The sequence below is a fragment of the Oryzias melastigma genome, linkage group LG5 (assembly GCF_002922805.2).
Source record: "Oryzias melastigma strain HK-1 linkage group LG5, ASM292280v2, whole genome shotgun sequence".
In the NCBI taxonomy this organism is placed as follows: Eukaryota; Metazoa; Chordata; class Actinopteri; order Beloniformes; family Adrianichthyidae; genus Oryzias; species Oryzias melastigma.
Window position 1 is genome coordinate 36,747,977 of NC_050516.1, and position 16,319 is coordinate 36,764,295.

At 42.6% G+C, this 16,319-nt stretch overlaps 1 protein-coding gene across 3 annotated transcripts in view; it reads left to right on the forward strand.

Moving 5' to 3' along the window:
- Window positions 1-16,319, forward strand: part of LOC112145584 (poly(rC)-binding protein 4) — a 49,231-nt gene that overhangs the window by 22,040 nt on the left and 10,872 nt on the right. For all 3 annotated transcript variants that reach the window (XR_004947970.1, XM_024270908.2, XM_024270912.2), the window contains exons 4-12: window positions 888-920; window positions 3,158-3,274; window positions 4,541-4,672; window positions 6,798-6,926; window positions 11,892-11,966; window positions 12,669-12,740; window positions 13,706-13,747; window positions 13,818-13,881; window positions 15,421-15,473. Coding sequence is in view for 2 of the 3 variants with exons in the window: in XM_024270908.2 (XP_024126676.1) it covers window positions 888-920; window positions 3,158-3,274; window positions 4,541-4,672; window positions 6,798-6,926; window positions 11,892-11,966; window positions 12,669-12,740; window positions 13,706-13,747; window positions 13,818-13,881; window positions 15,421-15,473 (717 nt within the window). In the remaining variant the exon portion in view is untranslated. The remainder of the gene's footprint in view (window positions 1-887; window positions 921-3,157; window positions 3,275-4,540; window positions 4,673-6,797; window positions 6,927-11,891; window positions 11,967-12,668; window positions 12,741-13,705; window positions 13,748-13,817; window positions 13,882-15,420; window positions 15,474-16,319) is intronic.

Consider the following 16,319-nt stretch of genomic DNA (forward strand, 5'->3'; position numbering starts at 1 on the left):
TCTAAAATAAAGCTAAACATTGTTTTCATATTCTGTGATTGAGATTTTACGTAATTAAAGAGTTAATATGGTATTTATTTGTGGTGTTAGGACAAAAGCGGTCTTTTATTTTAATAAATGAGGCGGAGAACAAACGTCAATCTGACGGCTGTAATACAGCAGCAGAGGAGAGAAATCCGTATGTTTGGGCTGAAGCTGAATCCACATCATGGAGCTGTGAGGTCTGATGTTCTTCTCTCAGCAGAAGTATTCATGTCTCAAAGGAATCTGTGACTTTAACCTGTTTTTCTGGATTTTTATTCAAAAACATGTTGATTAGTTTGTTTTATTCTTGTTGATTTCGTGAAATTACACTTAAAACTTTCATTCTGTTGTAAAAACATTTGTGGGGTAAAATAAATACAGTTTTTCCAGAGTGAAGTTTCTGTTTTTTCATGATTTTATGTCTAGTGTGTGAATACAACATGGACAAATGACTAAGTAAAGGTAGAGTCACATACATACGGCGGTGCTGATTAAAATGATACCAAACACAGTAAGTAAGAGAGTCGTTGTTCATTTGGAAAATACACAGGTTAATTCAAACGTTCCCAAAAACTGAGTTTTAATGTACAATTTTGAGTTTTATTTCATGCATTTTTATTTATTAATAAATGACTGGCAAATATTGTAACTAAAACAAAATAAATACATAAAAAATTGCGATGAATTTTTTCCAGGTTTGAGATGAATTAGTTCTTTTCTTTTTTCTGAAGCTCACTCACCACCTCGACCTGGTCAAAGAGCCAGAGGACATTCCATTTACTTTTTCTCTAAATGTCTTTGTAGGAAATGCTTTCAAAGCCTTTTGTGGTCACCGTGTCACATGTTCATGTCTGTGTTTGCAGAAAGGAGAAACTGTGAAGAGAATCAGAGAAGAGGTAAGAAGAAAACTTTAGTTAGAAACGGCTTTTCATGAGTTGCAGCTCAAAGAGATTTACAATTAAAATCAGACACGAAAATACAAAAAAAAGAAAAAAATATATAAAACTAACCCCCCCCCCATCCATTCACACGTACACCCCATCACCTTAATCACAGACAGAAAACATCTTTTAAGCATAAAAGAGAAATATTAACGGACAGGTGGAGCAGATGATCCAAATCCAGAGTGTTATTGTCAGTGAAGAGAAAACAGGAAAATGCTGAGAGTTTGGAAGATGAGGATGGCAGCAGTCGGCTTCAGGACGAGGAGAAAGAGCAGGTGAAGGTCGAGGCGGGAAACAGATTGTGACATCCAGCGAAGGTCAGAGACACGGCGAAGTAAAGAGGAGAATGAATATCAGGTATCTAAGAGGCTGAGGGAGAATGAAGGAGTGGAAGCAGCTGGAGAACATGCAGGTGTTAAGAGCAGTTTGTCTGTCCAACAATCCAATAAAACTAGTAGGAAGACAATGGATGGAAGTGTTTAAAGAAGAGACGTGAGGACTGTGGACTTGGGTTCCTGTCAGCTGTGTTTTGGGTTTTGGTCGTGTTCGGTTCCTTCAGTCTCATCAGGTTCATCGTGATCATCAGTCATTCATCAGTCCGGGTCGGGTCGTCTGCTCCGGTCTGCTGTCACTGGTTCATTCTCTCATGGTTTTGTCATGTTTTAGATTATTGAGTAAATGTTTAAGTTTCTCCTGTGTCCTCCTCCAGCATTCATGACAGAAGATAAACTGTCATTTGCTCCAGCGCTGACACAAACACACAGAATGATAAACATTTCAAAAATTAAAGAAAGACAAGAAAACTGTTGATCTGAATTGTGATCCTACTGGATTATCATTTTGTTGTACATGTGTGAGGTCAGCGTCATCATTTGATTGGCTGCCTATCGATGTTCTCTTAGATCAACTAGAATTTCATTTGAATCTTTTTCCATCAAATTTCTGGGCCATCCAAAGGTTCAAACACGTCTAGACGGAGGTGGGATTCTGTGAGGAGTTCAGCACAGCAGCGACTGTCAGCTAGCCTCATGCTAACGGGACAGATCCATGACGAGCTGCTGGAGTGTTGATGAATCCGTGTTAGTCACTTCTGGAAATGGACAAACACAAACGGAGAACAGCATCTGAAAGGATGAGGCTGAATATCTGTCCACAGATCTGAAGGTCAGACGTGTTCATGCTGAGAACACGGCACAGAACAAACATCTGAAATCCCTCAAAGTCCAGGAGGTATTTGGTCTCTTTGTTTTAGGTTTACGTTACATTTGTCTCCTAAACAACGACTTACTTTGTCTTGTTTTCTGTCTTTTCCTCCAGAACTCTTTAACCTGAGACTTCATGATTATTTAATGTCTCTGCCATACAGTTATTGCATCATCTCAAGTCCAGACAGAATTTTTATATAAAATTATTTAGCAAAACCTTTTTTTAACTTGACATGAAAATATAAGTGGCAGCTATAAAAACTGTTGCTTTTCAAAAATGCAGCCAATAAAGTTTTTTTGCTGCTACATTTAGACACAAAGACACGAATCATCAATCGTCATCCAAAAAACGGTTTGTTTGTTTTCCAGTAACAATTTCTCAACCATTTTTAAACGTAGATCAACAACAGAGTTACATGTAACTTTACAACAAAAACAAACCAAACACCTGCAGTGAGACGGGTTTGTTATTCATGGTGAAGCAGAACTCTCACAGCTTTGGATGGTTCGTGTTCTCGTAACATCGCTGCATTCAGAGACATTTCTCCCCTCAAGTTGTTGCTTGTTTGTGGGTCTTTCTGCCCAAAGTTTGACCTTCAGATCTGCTGATTGTCTCAGCCGTTACAGAAAAAACATGAAGAATCTTTTAGTGGTTGAAACAACATCTCCTCAGTTCTACTGAGAATCTGAACCATCAGTTAAAACTCCTGAATGAGTTGAAGTACGCTATGCTGAACCGCTTTTGACCATTTTCATTCTGACCTCAGTTTGTGTGGGACTGAGAGGCGGAGCCTGATGCTGCTTAACAGGAAATACAGAAAATACGGAGATTTGACAATAAACATTATTTTAGCTATTCAAGTCACACAGAAATGGATGGTATTTCATAATTGTCCTACACAATGTCCCCCCCCCCTCATTATCCCTTATTACCCCCCTCCAACAAACAATGCACTTATCCTTCATTTCCCCCTTCCATCCCAGAGTGGCGCTCGGGTCAACATCTCGGAGGGTTCCTGTCCGGAGAGGATCATCACCATCTCAGGACCCACAGACTGTGTGTTCAGAGCCTTCTCCATGATCACCTCCAAACTGGAGGAGGTAGAGACCACTCACACCTGCACATCTACACAGGTGCACACACATGCGGTGAGACAGATAACTATTCGAACTTCTGTCTACCAGCTAGAACTCTGATTCTCACAGACCCGTTAGTTCACCTTAAATAGTCCACCTTGAATAGTCCACCTTAAATAGTCCACCTTGAATAGTCCACCTTAAATAGTCCACCTTGAATAGTCCACCTTGAATAGTCCACCTTGAATAGTCCACCTTGAATAGTCCACCTTCACCTATGATCCTAAACCAGGATCACCTGTTTGAGGTGGTTCGCTGCATAAAGACACCTGTCCAGCCCAAACAATCAGTGAGACTCCAACTACTAACAAGGCCGAGACCAAAGAGCTGTCTTAAGACACCAGAGACAGAACTGTAGACCTCCACCAGACTGGAAAGAGCTACGGGGCAATTATCAATCAGCTTGGGGTAAAAAGATCCACAGTTGGAGCAGTTATGAGGAAATAGAAGCTAAACATGACTGTCAGTCTCCCTCAGACTGGAGCTCCATGACAGATCTCACCTGGTGGGGTCTCAGTGACCCTACCAAAGGTGAGGATCAGCCCAGAACTACAGAGGAGCTCTGATGAGATCTGGATGATCCAGAGGATCAGGGGAGAAAGTCATGTGATGAGACCAAAACAGAACTCTATGGTCTCGGTGTGTTTGGAGGAAGAAGAATGATGAGGACCATCCATGAATATCATCCTTACTGTGAGCATGGGGGTAGTAGCATCATGCTATGGAGTATGAATGAGTAACAGATACTCAGTGGAAGCGTCTGGAAAAGCTCAGAAAAATGGAATCATCTCTATTACTACTGAACAGTCTGTCTTAAAGTTTGGGTTTCAAATGGACAGTGATCTGAAGCTGGACCTCAGCTCAGGTAAAGAGCAGCTTCTTCCAGCTGAGGCGGTGAAGCCGTTTTTATCCCAACAACATTCTGAGACCGTGATCATGTCCTCGTCCCACCCGGCTACCTTAGGGTACCTCTCTGCACCTCCGAGTCCGCCGGTCGTCCTCTTACATCTGCTGCTGGCGTCCTAGAGAGACATCCCAGCGGTTCTGGTTTCCCTCCACTGACCGTCTGCTCCTGTTACAGTTCACTTTAGGATTCTTTGGCCTTTACATCTTTTAAATCCGCCCCAGCTTCACATCTTTTGCTCTTTGATAATTGAACCGAATAGACAGAACGATACCATCTCGAGAATGCTGAGTGTGAATCCGGTTTCTTCTCTCTCCTTCCTGCAGGACCTGACCGCCTCGGTAGCCAATGGAACCGTGAACAACAAGCCGCCGCTCACCGTACGGCTCGTAATTCCTGCCAGTCAGTGCGGCTCTCTGATCGGTAAAGGGGGCTCCAAGATCAAAGAGATCCGAGAGGTTAGTCTGTGCTGAAGATTAGATCTAAATATTGATGTGGGAGGTTCTTATGGATCACAAGTTAACATTTGACTCCAGGAGCCTCAATCACTGAGTTCAGAGGTAGAACTGAGTCATCAGAGTGAGTGTCACAAGTCCCAAACCTTCCAAGCAAGTTTAAAATCTTCAAGCAAGTAAAATCAAGTAATGTTTGACCAAGTCACAAGTCATGTCGCATAAATATGTCTATTTATTTCACTTTGTTAGCCAGTTTTATAACTAGTCAAGGTGCTGCACAAGAAACGACAACAAGTGTGAAACCACCAAAAATAACAAAAATCTAAAAACACAATAATCTAACAAAATCCCAACTTTGAAAGTCATTAAAGGATTTCAGTCTTAGAGCTAGCTAAATCTTAGCGCTATTGAGTTAAACATGAACGCGACCTGATGACACTTTCTTTGAAAAATAAATCAGAAATATTCAGCATTGTATCTAAACTGGGTTTTGGAGAAAATGACTCACATGTGCTAAGACAGGAGTGTCAAACTCAATCACACAAAATCCAGAACACACCTTAGGTCGTACATGTAAAAATACATTTTTAAAACTTTTAACACGTAACTTTTTATCATCATTATGAACTAGATATTTAGCATTACCTGCGTTAATACTAGTGTGAATACTGTAAGCTGGATTTGACCTCTGAAGATGCTGAAATTGACATCTGATAGCCAGATAAAATATTTGCTAAATGCCAAATACATGTGAGCCCCATCAGATCTACCCACAGCTCCACGGCCTTGAGAACCAAAAATTGATAACAAGGTTTTTTTCTTGTCCTAAAGATGCCGGAGTTTCCCCCTCAGGAAGTTGCCAGTTAATACAACCATACCCATCAACGAGGCATTGGACCTCTGTCTGTGACCTTTCAGGACTGTCCAAACTGTAGTCTGTAACAACGACTCAGAGGCGTTCGGATCCATGTGCAGTTTGTTGTTCAGCGATGTGACGGGAGAAGGCAAGCAGTGGTCGGACAGGCGAGGGTCGGACAGGCGAGGGTCAGACAGGCGAGAGTCAGGCATGGCGAGAGTCAGGCATGGCGAGGGTCAGGCATGGCGAGGGTCAGGCATGGCGAGGGTCAGGCATGGCGAGGGCTTGTCAGAGGCTGGAGCAGACGGCAGTCAGGGACAGGCAGGAGTGGAGCCAGGAGAGTAACGGGATCAGGACTGGGTCGATAACGAAGAGGCCAATAGGATAAACATTCGGACTAGAGCCTCAACACTTCCCGCTGTGCTTTGCCTGGAGCTTCGGTTAAATACTGTGGTGAGTGACTGGAGATTGAACACAGCTGTGGGACTCCTGAGAGCAGTTGCAGTAGTCACTGGAAACGTGGAGTGGTAAACAGGAAGTGGTCAGTACTCTGGAGACAGCGGGCGGCCTCCTGACACAGTCGTCCTGGTTCTGGTTCTCTTTGGTTGACGGAGTCTGTGTGCTACATAGTCCAGATTGACATGTTCAACTCTACATTTGAGGCTCTCAGTAAAGAGTAATGACCAGAACCCAGTCTTTGTCCTTTGTCAGTGGAATCTGCAAATGTCTGTGGATTTATATTAACAATAATCTTTTAATTTTTAAAAAAGTCTATTTCTGAACTTATTCTATAATACAACATTTCAAGAAAAATAATCATCATGAAATCAGCGATACTTGTCCTGGAATGACTTTGCCCAATTTCCAGGTATCGCACACCTATACTTTGTAAAGTTGTATTCACTTTTTCATTCTTTATTTCAAATATTGAGTCTTTTGGACAAATATTGCTGACATGTTATGTATTGTCTGATATCAAATGAAGTCAGAGTTCAGTGATGAGAGAGAATTTGAGTTCTGTGACATGGTTAAAAGTGCAAAGTTACACCTTAAGAGTGCCAAAAAAAACCTCTCCATGGATGAATCCCACGACTGATCTTTGTGCTGCAGGACGAACATCATCTGTGGCAACATGATCTGACAGTTTCACTAAGTTCAGTGTTTGGGTAAACTGTATTAAATGACCATCTTGACTTTCTTTAGATTCCCTTTGTATCATGACTGATATCAGAGCTTGCTACTTGCACAGACTCAACATCTACTGTCTTGCAGACCACAGGTGCTCAGGTCCAGGTAGCAGGAGAGCTCCTCCCCAATTCCACAGAGAGAGAGGTGACGATCTCCGGGGGCCAGAGAGCCGTCATCACGTGTGTCAAACTCATCTGCACCGTCATTCTGGAGGTAAGATTCCTTTGTAATGACCTGACGCTCTGCAGCTCCTGGATCTAAAACATTCATGGAAAACCGAATCAAAGACTGAAGCTGAAGTTTCATTGTCTGTCCGTTCTTCACTTCAGACAAATTCCATTTATCCTCGTAGAAGCATTTAACCACCATCTACATTTGGATCTTTTCTTGGAATTCCACTCAGACTTCATGAGTTAGTTAGTCAGCATCGTCGTCTCACAGCACAAACACAAAAACACACCGCAGGGATCAATTCAGGACTTGAAACTGTTCGTTAAGTGAATGTGATGAACTGGTAAACTGCTCAGGGTGAATCCAGCATCCCCTCTGATCCATACAGAACATCCAGGTGCAGATGATGATCAGAAAAACAGAAGAACGTCTGGAAATGAGGAACATGAACTGAAGCTGTTCACATACAGGCTGTACCTGTGCTGTAGATCCTTTCAATGATTGTCAAAAACAAAAAAACACATCAGTCCTGATAGTAGCGACTCTCTTTAAGGCTAGGGCTGGGCGATATGGGAATTTTCATATTGCGATATCGCTTTTTTCATTTTGTGCGATAACGATATTAAAAACGATATCAATCAAATAATCAAAGTAATCTTTATTGCAAAGAGCTTTAGGACTTCAGATTTTTACACCTTAACTTTGCCCCCCCCCCCCCATTAAATCTTAGTTAGTTCAAATTAAACTTTCATTATTTTTTGTATTAACTGTAGTATTGAAACTAACTGTGAGGAACATTTAAATATTTCTAATAAATATTGTACATGTACATAATGTACACAATAGTTAAACCATAACGGTGGTATGTTTTCAATAGGCTGTACAGAATTTCTGATTTATTTTAATCTGACTGCAGCACATACAAGTTTCTTTCAAATTAAAATAAAGTCTTAAAAACATTGTTCTAAAGCAGCAAATATATTGCAGTCATTTTTATATTATTTTATAATTTCTTCTGAACATAAACTATAGGTACTGCTGTGCAGCAGAAGATAATAAAATGTAAATTTAAAATAAACAGTTCTGATAATAGATTTAATCATCATTTCACTCAGTCATCTGACATGTGTACATGTTGGAGGATTGATCAAACACATAAGATCTCTTCATTTAGTGTCATGTCAGGAGTCGTTAAAACAAGTTTATTTTACTATTATTAGATCACCTCATTAAGAAATGAACATAAACAGAACAAATGTAACTAAGAAATTCATTATTGATTCACAATAAAACAACAAATTATTCTAATTTGAAGCTCTATACAAAAGCTTTTGGTTAATATTTTAACAAAACCTTCAAACTCTAAACTCCACAGCCACAATCGAATCCCCGCCCCCCTGCGCGCGGCTGTTACTAGCATGCACAGTCTCTCCTCTTTCAACCCCGCGTGACACGTAGCGCGCGGCAATAGACAGACTGTCTCCTTTTTTCTTTTTTCATGGAGGTTCTCCTCTAAATCAGGTGTTTAAGCTCCTGATTTTAAAGCGTGTCTTCTCTCCCTCACACTCTGTGGGTCTGTCGGTAACAAACAGCTGCGGAGGAATAATCCAGTCGGACCGAACCATTTTCAGTTTAGAGGAGGGGGGTCCGGTGACGACGTTTCCAAAACAAAATATATAAACATTGTTACCTTGACATTAAAAATAAAAGTATTTGCGATTATATATTGGTTATTGGTTTACTGAAATAATGTTTTCTGTTGTGTCCTTTTGTCATCATTCGGGGCCTCCGTCCCCCCTCTCAGTCTGGGCTCCTAGAATCAGACACTCCGTAGAAGAAGAAGCGCGGCTCTTCCGGGGTTTTCTCCCGTGTTATTTAACACGAAAGTTTATCGTAATAGACTCATTTCACTATCGTAAAAAAGTAATATCGCGATAACGATAATTATCGTTTTATCGCCCAGCCCTATTTAAGGCTAAAGTTTGTTCTGGAGGTTAGACGGGCAGACGGTAAAATAAAATAAAACTCATTCGATTCCAAGTATCTCCGTCTGGAGGTGAAAGTTAGAAACAGAAAGAAGCTGCTGATCATGTCTAAACTGATTCACTTTGCTTTCCACTTGTGTGAAGTTTTGTCTCTCCAGACTTTGATCTTTCATTGAATCTTTGGATGAGTTTCATCCCTCCGGACGGACTCCTGCATCCTCGCCGTCCAGCCTGATTCAGTCAGAGTAGAACAGCTCAGTTTTCCATTTATGTCCTCAACCTTTCTTTGCAGTTAAAATGTCCTCAAGATCACTTGATGAAACCGTCAGTTAAAGGAGAGTCTGAATGTTGGGAAAACAGGGATTTTATAGTACAGGTGGAGAGCTGACGTGGTCGGAGCGGTCCAGACATCCAGATCAGGATAAGATTACAGAAGAAAACCTGGATCATAAACTGGTTAAGAGGACACGGCTCATGGACCTCTAAGGTGGGCCTAATGCCTCTGAGGTCCGGCAGGGAGGAGGAGGAGGAACCGGTCTTCCATACTGCTGGGATGAAGAGTTACAGGTGTGCCAGGTGTCCTGCCTCATCCTGAACACCTGTTGAGGAGAGATAGGGAGAGGGCGAGCAAAAAAGGAACACAAATACAAAAAGGAACCAGGAGGGGGCAGCAAAGGGCCAGAAGTGCCATGGCCTGATAGAACGGAGGCAAAAAAGAACATAAGTTTGTTTTTTGAAGCCTCAGTGACAGCATTGGTAATGATGCCAAATGAATTCTACGAAAACCTGCAGTGGATCAAAAACAGAAACTCATTGAGGATTTAATCCTCTTGGTTATATTTAGAGGAAATGCTCAACATTTGAAAGTGAAGATAAAAACAGAAGGAAGACATGAAGACAGTCTTCACCATAAAAACACGACTAGTCCTTTCTTCTTAATCAAACAAAACTAACGATTTATAACTTAGTGAAGACATTTGCATTGAATATTTAAAGACATTGATGAAGGTGTTGACAATTAAAAGGTTTGACAAAGGAGAAATAAAATCTAGAACATACTGTTATATAAAGTCAGTTTGCATAAGAATCAATCATTTGAAAATAGAACTGTTACTGACAGAAACCTGGATGTGAATGTAGCAGCACTGCAGACCTAATTGTGGTGGATTTTATCGTAAAGACCAACTCTGAAGCCAACCGAGGTTTCACATGGAGTGTGTGTGTGTTTCAAGTGTGATTGTTCTGCATTGGCTGTATTTGTGTAACTTATGTTGGAGATGTGTTGCTGGACAGATAACTAGCTCTCTACTCATGCTGTCATCTGGTGGGTTCACAAACCTCCAGCACTGCCTCATGCACACACACAGACTTGTCTGACGCCATTGTAGGGACCCCTGACTGGACCAGGCATTGTGGGTACCACCTTTTCTGAAGGTCATACCACTCTGAGAAAAACTAGGAAGAATACCTAAGTGGTTTCAAATAGAGTTATTGGTTCAAGTCATCAATAGAATACAATAGTTTCATCCTGACTTGGCCATGCTTTCCTGGGACCTGTCCAGTTTGTAGTTATAAGTTTCAGGCAGTGGTCCCCTCAATGGGATAACCCCCCCCCCCCCCTACACACACACGTTCTCTTATTCGTCTGTCAGTAGAAAGGAGTCAAAGCCGTTTGTGGATGTGCACGATCCTTGCATCAGATCGCTTTTGCAACACATATATGTTTTTAATGGACCAGCAATGAAGTCCTCCAGACTAAAGCCAGTAGTCATCCGAATGACTCGGGTAAGACTCAGCAGTGATGACTCAGCAGTAATGACTCAGCACTGATGACTCAGCACTAACAACAGAGCAGCTACACACAGATAAACTAACAATATCCAAGTCTGGGGGATTAAATTCATCCATCCCGGACGAGCCCCCACTTATTTTATGATCCCAACTGAAGGGAAAAGAAGGTGTAACATATACAAATGAGGAACCCAGACTGGAGCTCTGTAGTAATGTGGAGCTTTTAATTTGCTGTTAGCTGCAAAAGAACAAAGGATTTATTCTGCCGCACAGAAAACAGAAGTTAAACAAGTAAATTATGGATTAACTTTACATCACAACAACAGAAACATCCTCTCCACATAAGAGTCACAGAATGAGACCCGCCAGGTATTAAACAAGTTTAACTAAAAACACACAGACTTCCACAAAGGTTTCTGACACAGGATCTCAGCATAGGCTCCACCCCCATAAGCCCCACCCCCAAAGTCCACAACAAAGAGGCCATGAGCCAAATGTTGGAGTTCACACCATGGTCAGGCTGACCACCATAAGAGTGTCACAAAAGCTGCCAGCTCTGCTTGGAGAAGTCAGCTCCTTCATGCAGGTGTGGATCCTCAGTCTCTGGTCCCCAGCAGACGGCATGATGGGTATCAGGTGTAGGAGGGCGGGGCCACACTCAGCTGCAGCTCAGCTCAGAGACCTACAGAAGGGAACTCACATTCACTCCAACTCAATCACCCCATCCATCCAAACTCACATCACACGAACAGACACAAAGAGTGCCGTAACAGGATGTAGGAAGTGTCTGGTTCCGTCTCTGCCGCATCGCTCTGTGTCAGGCTCCAACAGTTTGCATCTGTGGTTGGAATAGTGAGACTGTCTGACTCCGCTCCATCAGTTAATCTAATGTCTTCCTCACTGAGTCACTGATCTTTACTTACCTCGGCTGATTTTCTGGAAGGCATGAAGAGAAAGTGACCTGCAAATGTCAAAGACTCACTCCAAAGAAACATGGTTTTGGTTCTTCACGTGGTCATGTAGCAGTTTTCTCATGATGGAGGAGATGTATCAAGAAAATGTACTCAAACCGGTTCACTGAAAGAGAACCAGAGTTTGTTCAGAATTTCATCTGATCTGAACAGCATGCTGTCTTTTGTGTGAACACATTTTCCAGTCGAACTCTCTGGACTTTAAAATAACATTTGCTCATCTCTTCCTCTGTGTTTTCCCACTCCTCCACCGTCTGCAGTCGCCACCAAAAGGGGCAACCATTCCATATCGGCCCAGCCCGACCCCGGGGTCTGTGCTGCTGGGAGGAGCCCAGGTGAGATGAAGTGAAGTCCAGTATCAGTTACAGAGGAAAAAGATAAGAGACTGAACTTACTGAATAACAGAAAGGTTTGTTACGTCCCCTGGGGGTAAACCCGGCTCGAGTCGGGGGGGTTGATCAAATAATTAGAATTTATATAAGGGTGGGGTCACCTGGACTCCTTAAGAGAGCACGAGGGTTGAGATGATGTTCGGATCAGGAGCAGGTAAAGCAGAGCTCATCTTTGAGCTCCTGCTCCGCCTCAATCCTGATGCATCCACCTGCAGACACAGATCCAGAACGTCTCTGTTCCCTCATCTGAGCTGGAATCTGGATCAGAACCGGACGGCTTGATAGCTCTGATACTGGTCACCATTTTTGTTGCACCGCTAATGTTAGCTTGGGGTTGTGTGGGGCTGTAAGCTAGCTAGCTAGTAAACAAAGGCATGATGGGAAACCAGCACAGGGTTACTTCTGTGCCACCAGCTCTGTCCACAACTCAAACTTCTGATGAACTCCTGCTGATCTGCAGAAAATAGGTTAAAAACTACAGGCTTTTAGATTCTCTCTAAGAACTGCATCATCATAATTTAAGGATCACGATTAAAGATTTTACCACAGAAGACCATATCTAGCTGGAGCTGGACTTCAGTACAATGCAGAGCTGATGCTCTGATGAGTCCTGCAGCGTTTAACGCTGTCTCTTGTTGTCTGAAGGTGTTTGAGGCTGCAGACTTTGGCTCCCACCCTCTGTTCTCATTGGCTCAGGGAGGAATGGACCTGCAGCAGGTGAGTTTGTCCTCCCAGACCAGGAGACCAGAGGGACTTCTGATGAAACCACTGATGAACTCTGCTGTCTGTCTCTCTTGAACCTGTCTTCACCAAATAACTTCTTACTTCAATCAACAAGAGTTTAGAAAAGGAAATCTGACAAACCAACGAGAGACTAGCCACAGCGAATCAGCTTTCACTCGTTCACACAGGTGGTTGGTAGTTTCACACCAGGTGTGCTTCTGGACACAACCCTGTATTGCCAAAGCACAGGAGACCCGGATCCAGGTCCAGGTCAATCCTAAGATCATTTCTGCCCTGTGAACCCTGGAATGCTTCACTTACTGACAGACTTGTATGTTGACTAAGATCTGTGTGTCATGAAGAAAATGAACCAGTAAAATCCCCCGTCTGAGAAGACCACGGCCCAATCCCAATTCTTCCTTCTGCCGTCATTTATCCCTCCAAACGGAGAATCAGGAACAAATAGAGTCTCATATTCAGACGTCACTTTTGTTCGATGACGTCACCAATAACTGCCAGTCTGCTAGCTTTAGGGCGGAGCTTCCGACGCTTGAATCAACACAACAGCGGCTTAATAACTTTAAAAAGTCATTACCTAGTTTTAAATGCTACCGTCTGTGGTTCAGAGGACAGCAAAGGAAAACGCCTCTCAGCGCGGTTTACCGTCGTGACGGAGGACTTGGTATCTGCCCGTTTGGAGGGTCGGATTTAAAAAATAAACAGCCCCTCCTAATGGAGGGACGGGAGAAGAGAAGACTTCAGATTGGACCAACCGTCTCCTCTTTAACTGTAACATTCCTGCTTCTGCTGAGAATTATTTCTGGAATAAGTTTCCACAAAAGCTGGACTTGTTTCATCACCACTAAAGACCAAGAACGATCAAACCGAACCGCTCTGATACTTCAGGTTCCTCCGGCATGCGTCCCAGCTGAGCTTCTCTCATGTTCTCCATGTTTCAGACATATGCAGTACAGAGCCACTACAGCCTTCCACATTCAGAGGTAAGAAGCATGAATCGGCCTTCCTTTAAATGAGGACAGTGTCTAACTCTGAGCCGCTCTCTGTTCTCAGTTGGCGAAGCTGCAGCAGCTGTCCGTGCAGCAGCAAGCCCTTTCTGCGGCGCCAGTTCTGCCCGGTAACACCACGTTTTTCAACGTTTGGCTTTTATTTTGTCATGTTCACTTTTGACAGCATGGATGGAATTCCATCTGATCACTGAAACAGGTTGAAGCAACATTTGAGGGAGTCAAAGGTCATCAGAATGTTTGTATCTACCAACCACTAACATTCAGTGAAGCTGGAACAAACATCTGTCCTTAAACCACAGCGCAGTTTGGAGGAAGAATTGATTTTGTTTATTGTTAGGGGAAAATAAAATGAGATTTTTCTGAAACTTTTAAATCTTATTTTTTTTAATTTAAAAACAACTGTTTTTTATCATGACAGACTTTCTTCTTCATGCTTGACTCTGTAAACCTCTGACTCAAATTCCTTTTTCAGAAACCATGTTTCCGTTTAAGGATCATATTTCTTAGCCCCAGTCTGGTCATTGATTCCTTTAAATGAAAAACTTCATTATCATGACGGACCGACTGGAGACTGAGAGGGAAAGAGTTTCTACCAAAACTTGTGACTCCAAATAAAATGGGGTCAACTGAACAAAATATGATTAAGGAAATTACAAACAAATTCTCCAAACAGGTGACCCCCCCCCCCACCACCAACAGGAAACACAAGGGGATTTATAAACGGCCTGAATAGACCGTGGACACAAGGGGGCGGTAACTAGTAATAACAAACTTTTAACACAAAAACTAAAGAGACAAATTATCAGTCATTTTGACATTGAACATAAAGCATGACAAAGAGGCGGAGACTTAGCATCCATTTGCATTTAACGGAACAGAACAAGGGCGAGACAAAACGGCGAGACAAAACGGCGTCAAAACGGCGTCAAAACAGCAGGCGATGGTCCAAAACACAGAGGAGAGTCAGAGGAACAATCAACAGGCATGAAACACTGAGGATCAAACGAAGGAAAACTGAGGAATAAACACAAAGACTTTGAGAGTACAGCTGGAGTGAACATACATACTGACAGTGATAGTAACATGTACATGGAGGAGACTGAAGCAGGGGCTGATGGGAGTTGTAGTGAGGAAGGTGCTAAAGACGGTAAAGATTCAACAAAAAGAAGAAAATCAGAACAAGATGAATTAAATGTTTGCACAAATCATGAAGTTAATGTTCCTATAAAATATGTTCCTGCTGTTTATATTTGCTCTGTAATTAAAGAAACTACAAAACCAAGTAAACTTGACTAAACTGAGGAGCAGCGGATCCTGTTATCACAACCATTCCAAAGGGTTCTTTATCAGATGCTCAGAACTTTTAGAACTCGCTCAGGTGTTGCTTTGATTGACAGAAGCCAGGTGTGAACTCCACAGAAGTGTCTGCAGTTTTCATAAACTGGACTTATTTTTCTGTAAAGGTTTGAACTTTAAGAGTTTAAGCTACAGAGAAAAATGTGAAGAGTTTCATTTTTGTCTGAAGAACTTTTTGGTTTGACAGCATCGTAACATCTAGAATCATATCACCTATTTATGGAACATCTCCCCGTGATGAAAACATCATTGGAATGAGCCATTTCCTTATCCATCTTTTTGTCCCTCAGGATCCCTGGACTCCAGCTCCCAAACGTCTCAGGAGTTCCTCATTCCAAACGATGTGAGTCGAACCAGAACCAGAACCTTTCTTCTGGGGTCCAAAGCTGAGCTTAAGACATCCTGACTACGTTTCACTGTGTTGTTGAGAGACTGTCTACAGAGGAGTTAGTGATGTGAGGGACTTCCATGCAGAGAAACTGGTTAAAACATCCATCAGAACCGGATCGGAGCTTCAACTGTTCCTACAAGATGATGATAACATGAAAGTTTGAAGAACTTTTCTATGATCAGAACCTCTCACGTTCGTATTGAAGAGAACAAGCACCACTTAAGCAATCATAGAGAACATTTTTAACAAATGACACCAATGAAAACATTTCACCCACTGATCAGTCTCAGTTTGATGAATCCTCTTTGATGGAAGTTGGCGTGAACTGAGCTCATGAATGACAGTTTTATCATTGTGTTTGGTTCACATCTTCATTTAGACCAGGGGTCTCAAACTCGCGGCCCGTGGGCCATCTGCGGCCCGCAGGATGATGATTTGCGGCCATATGAAAGATTACTGTTAGTGCGGCCCGCAACGCTGATATGAATGACACTTGTTATGTGCAGAGCTGAACGAACCAATCACAGTGAGGTATATGACTCTGGAGGCGGGACATCGGCGGTCTGTCCAGTACCTCTGTCTATCATTCATTCACGAGGGGCCATGAAGCACCAAGGGCGATTTGTGTGACAAATTCTTGTGCCCCGCGCGGGGAATTTGCTGCTCGCGGCTCGTCAAAAAATGTGTTTCTGTCGCCGCGTGTCGAAGGTGCTACCAGCTCCGTCAGTGGATGTCTCTCTCAGAATGAATGAGAGACATATATGATGTCGAGGAATACGTTTTTTGACGTGCTGACTG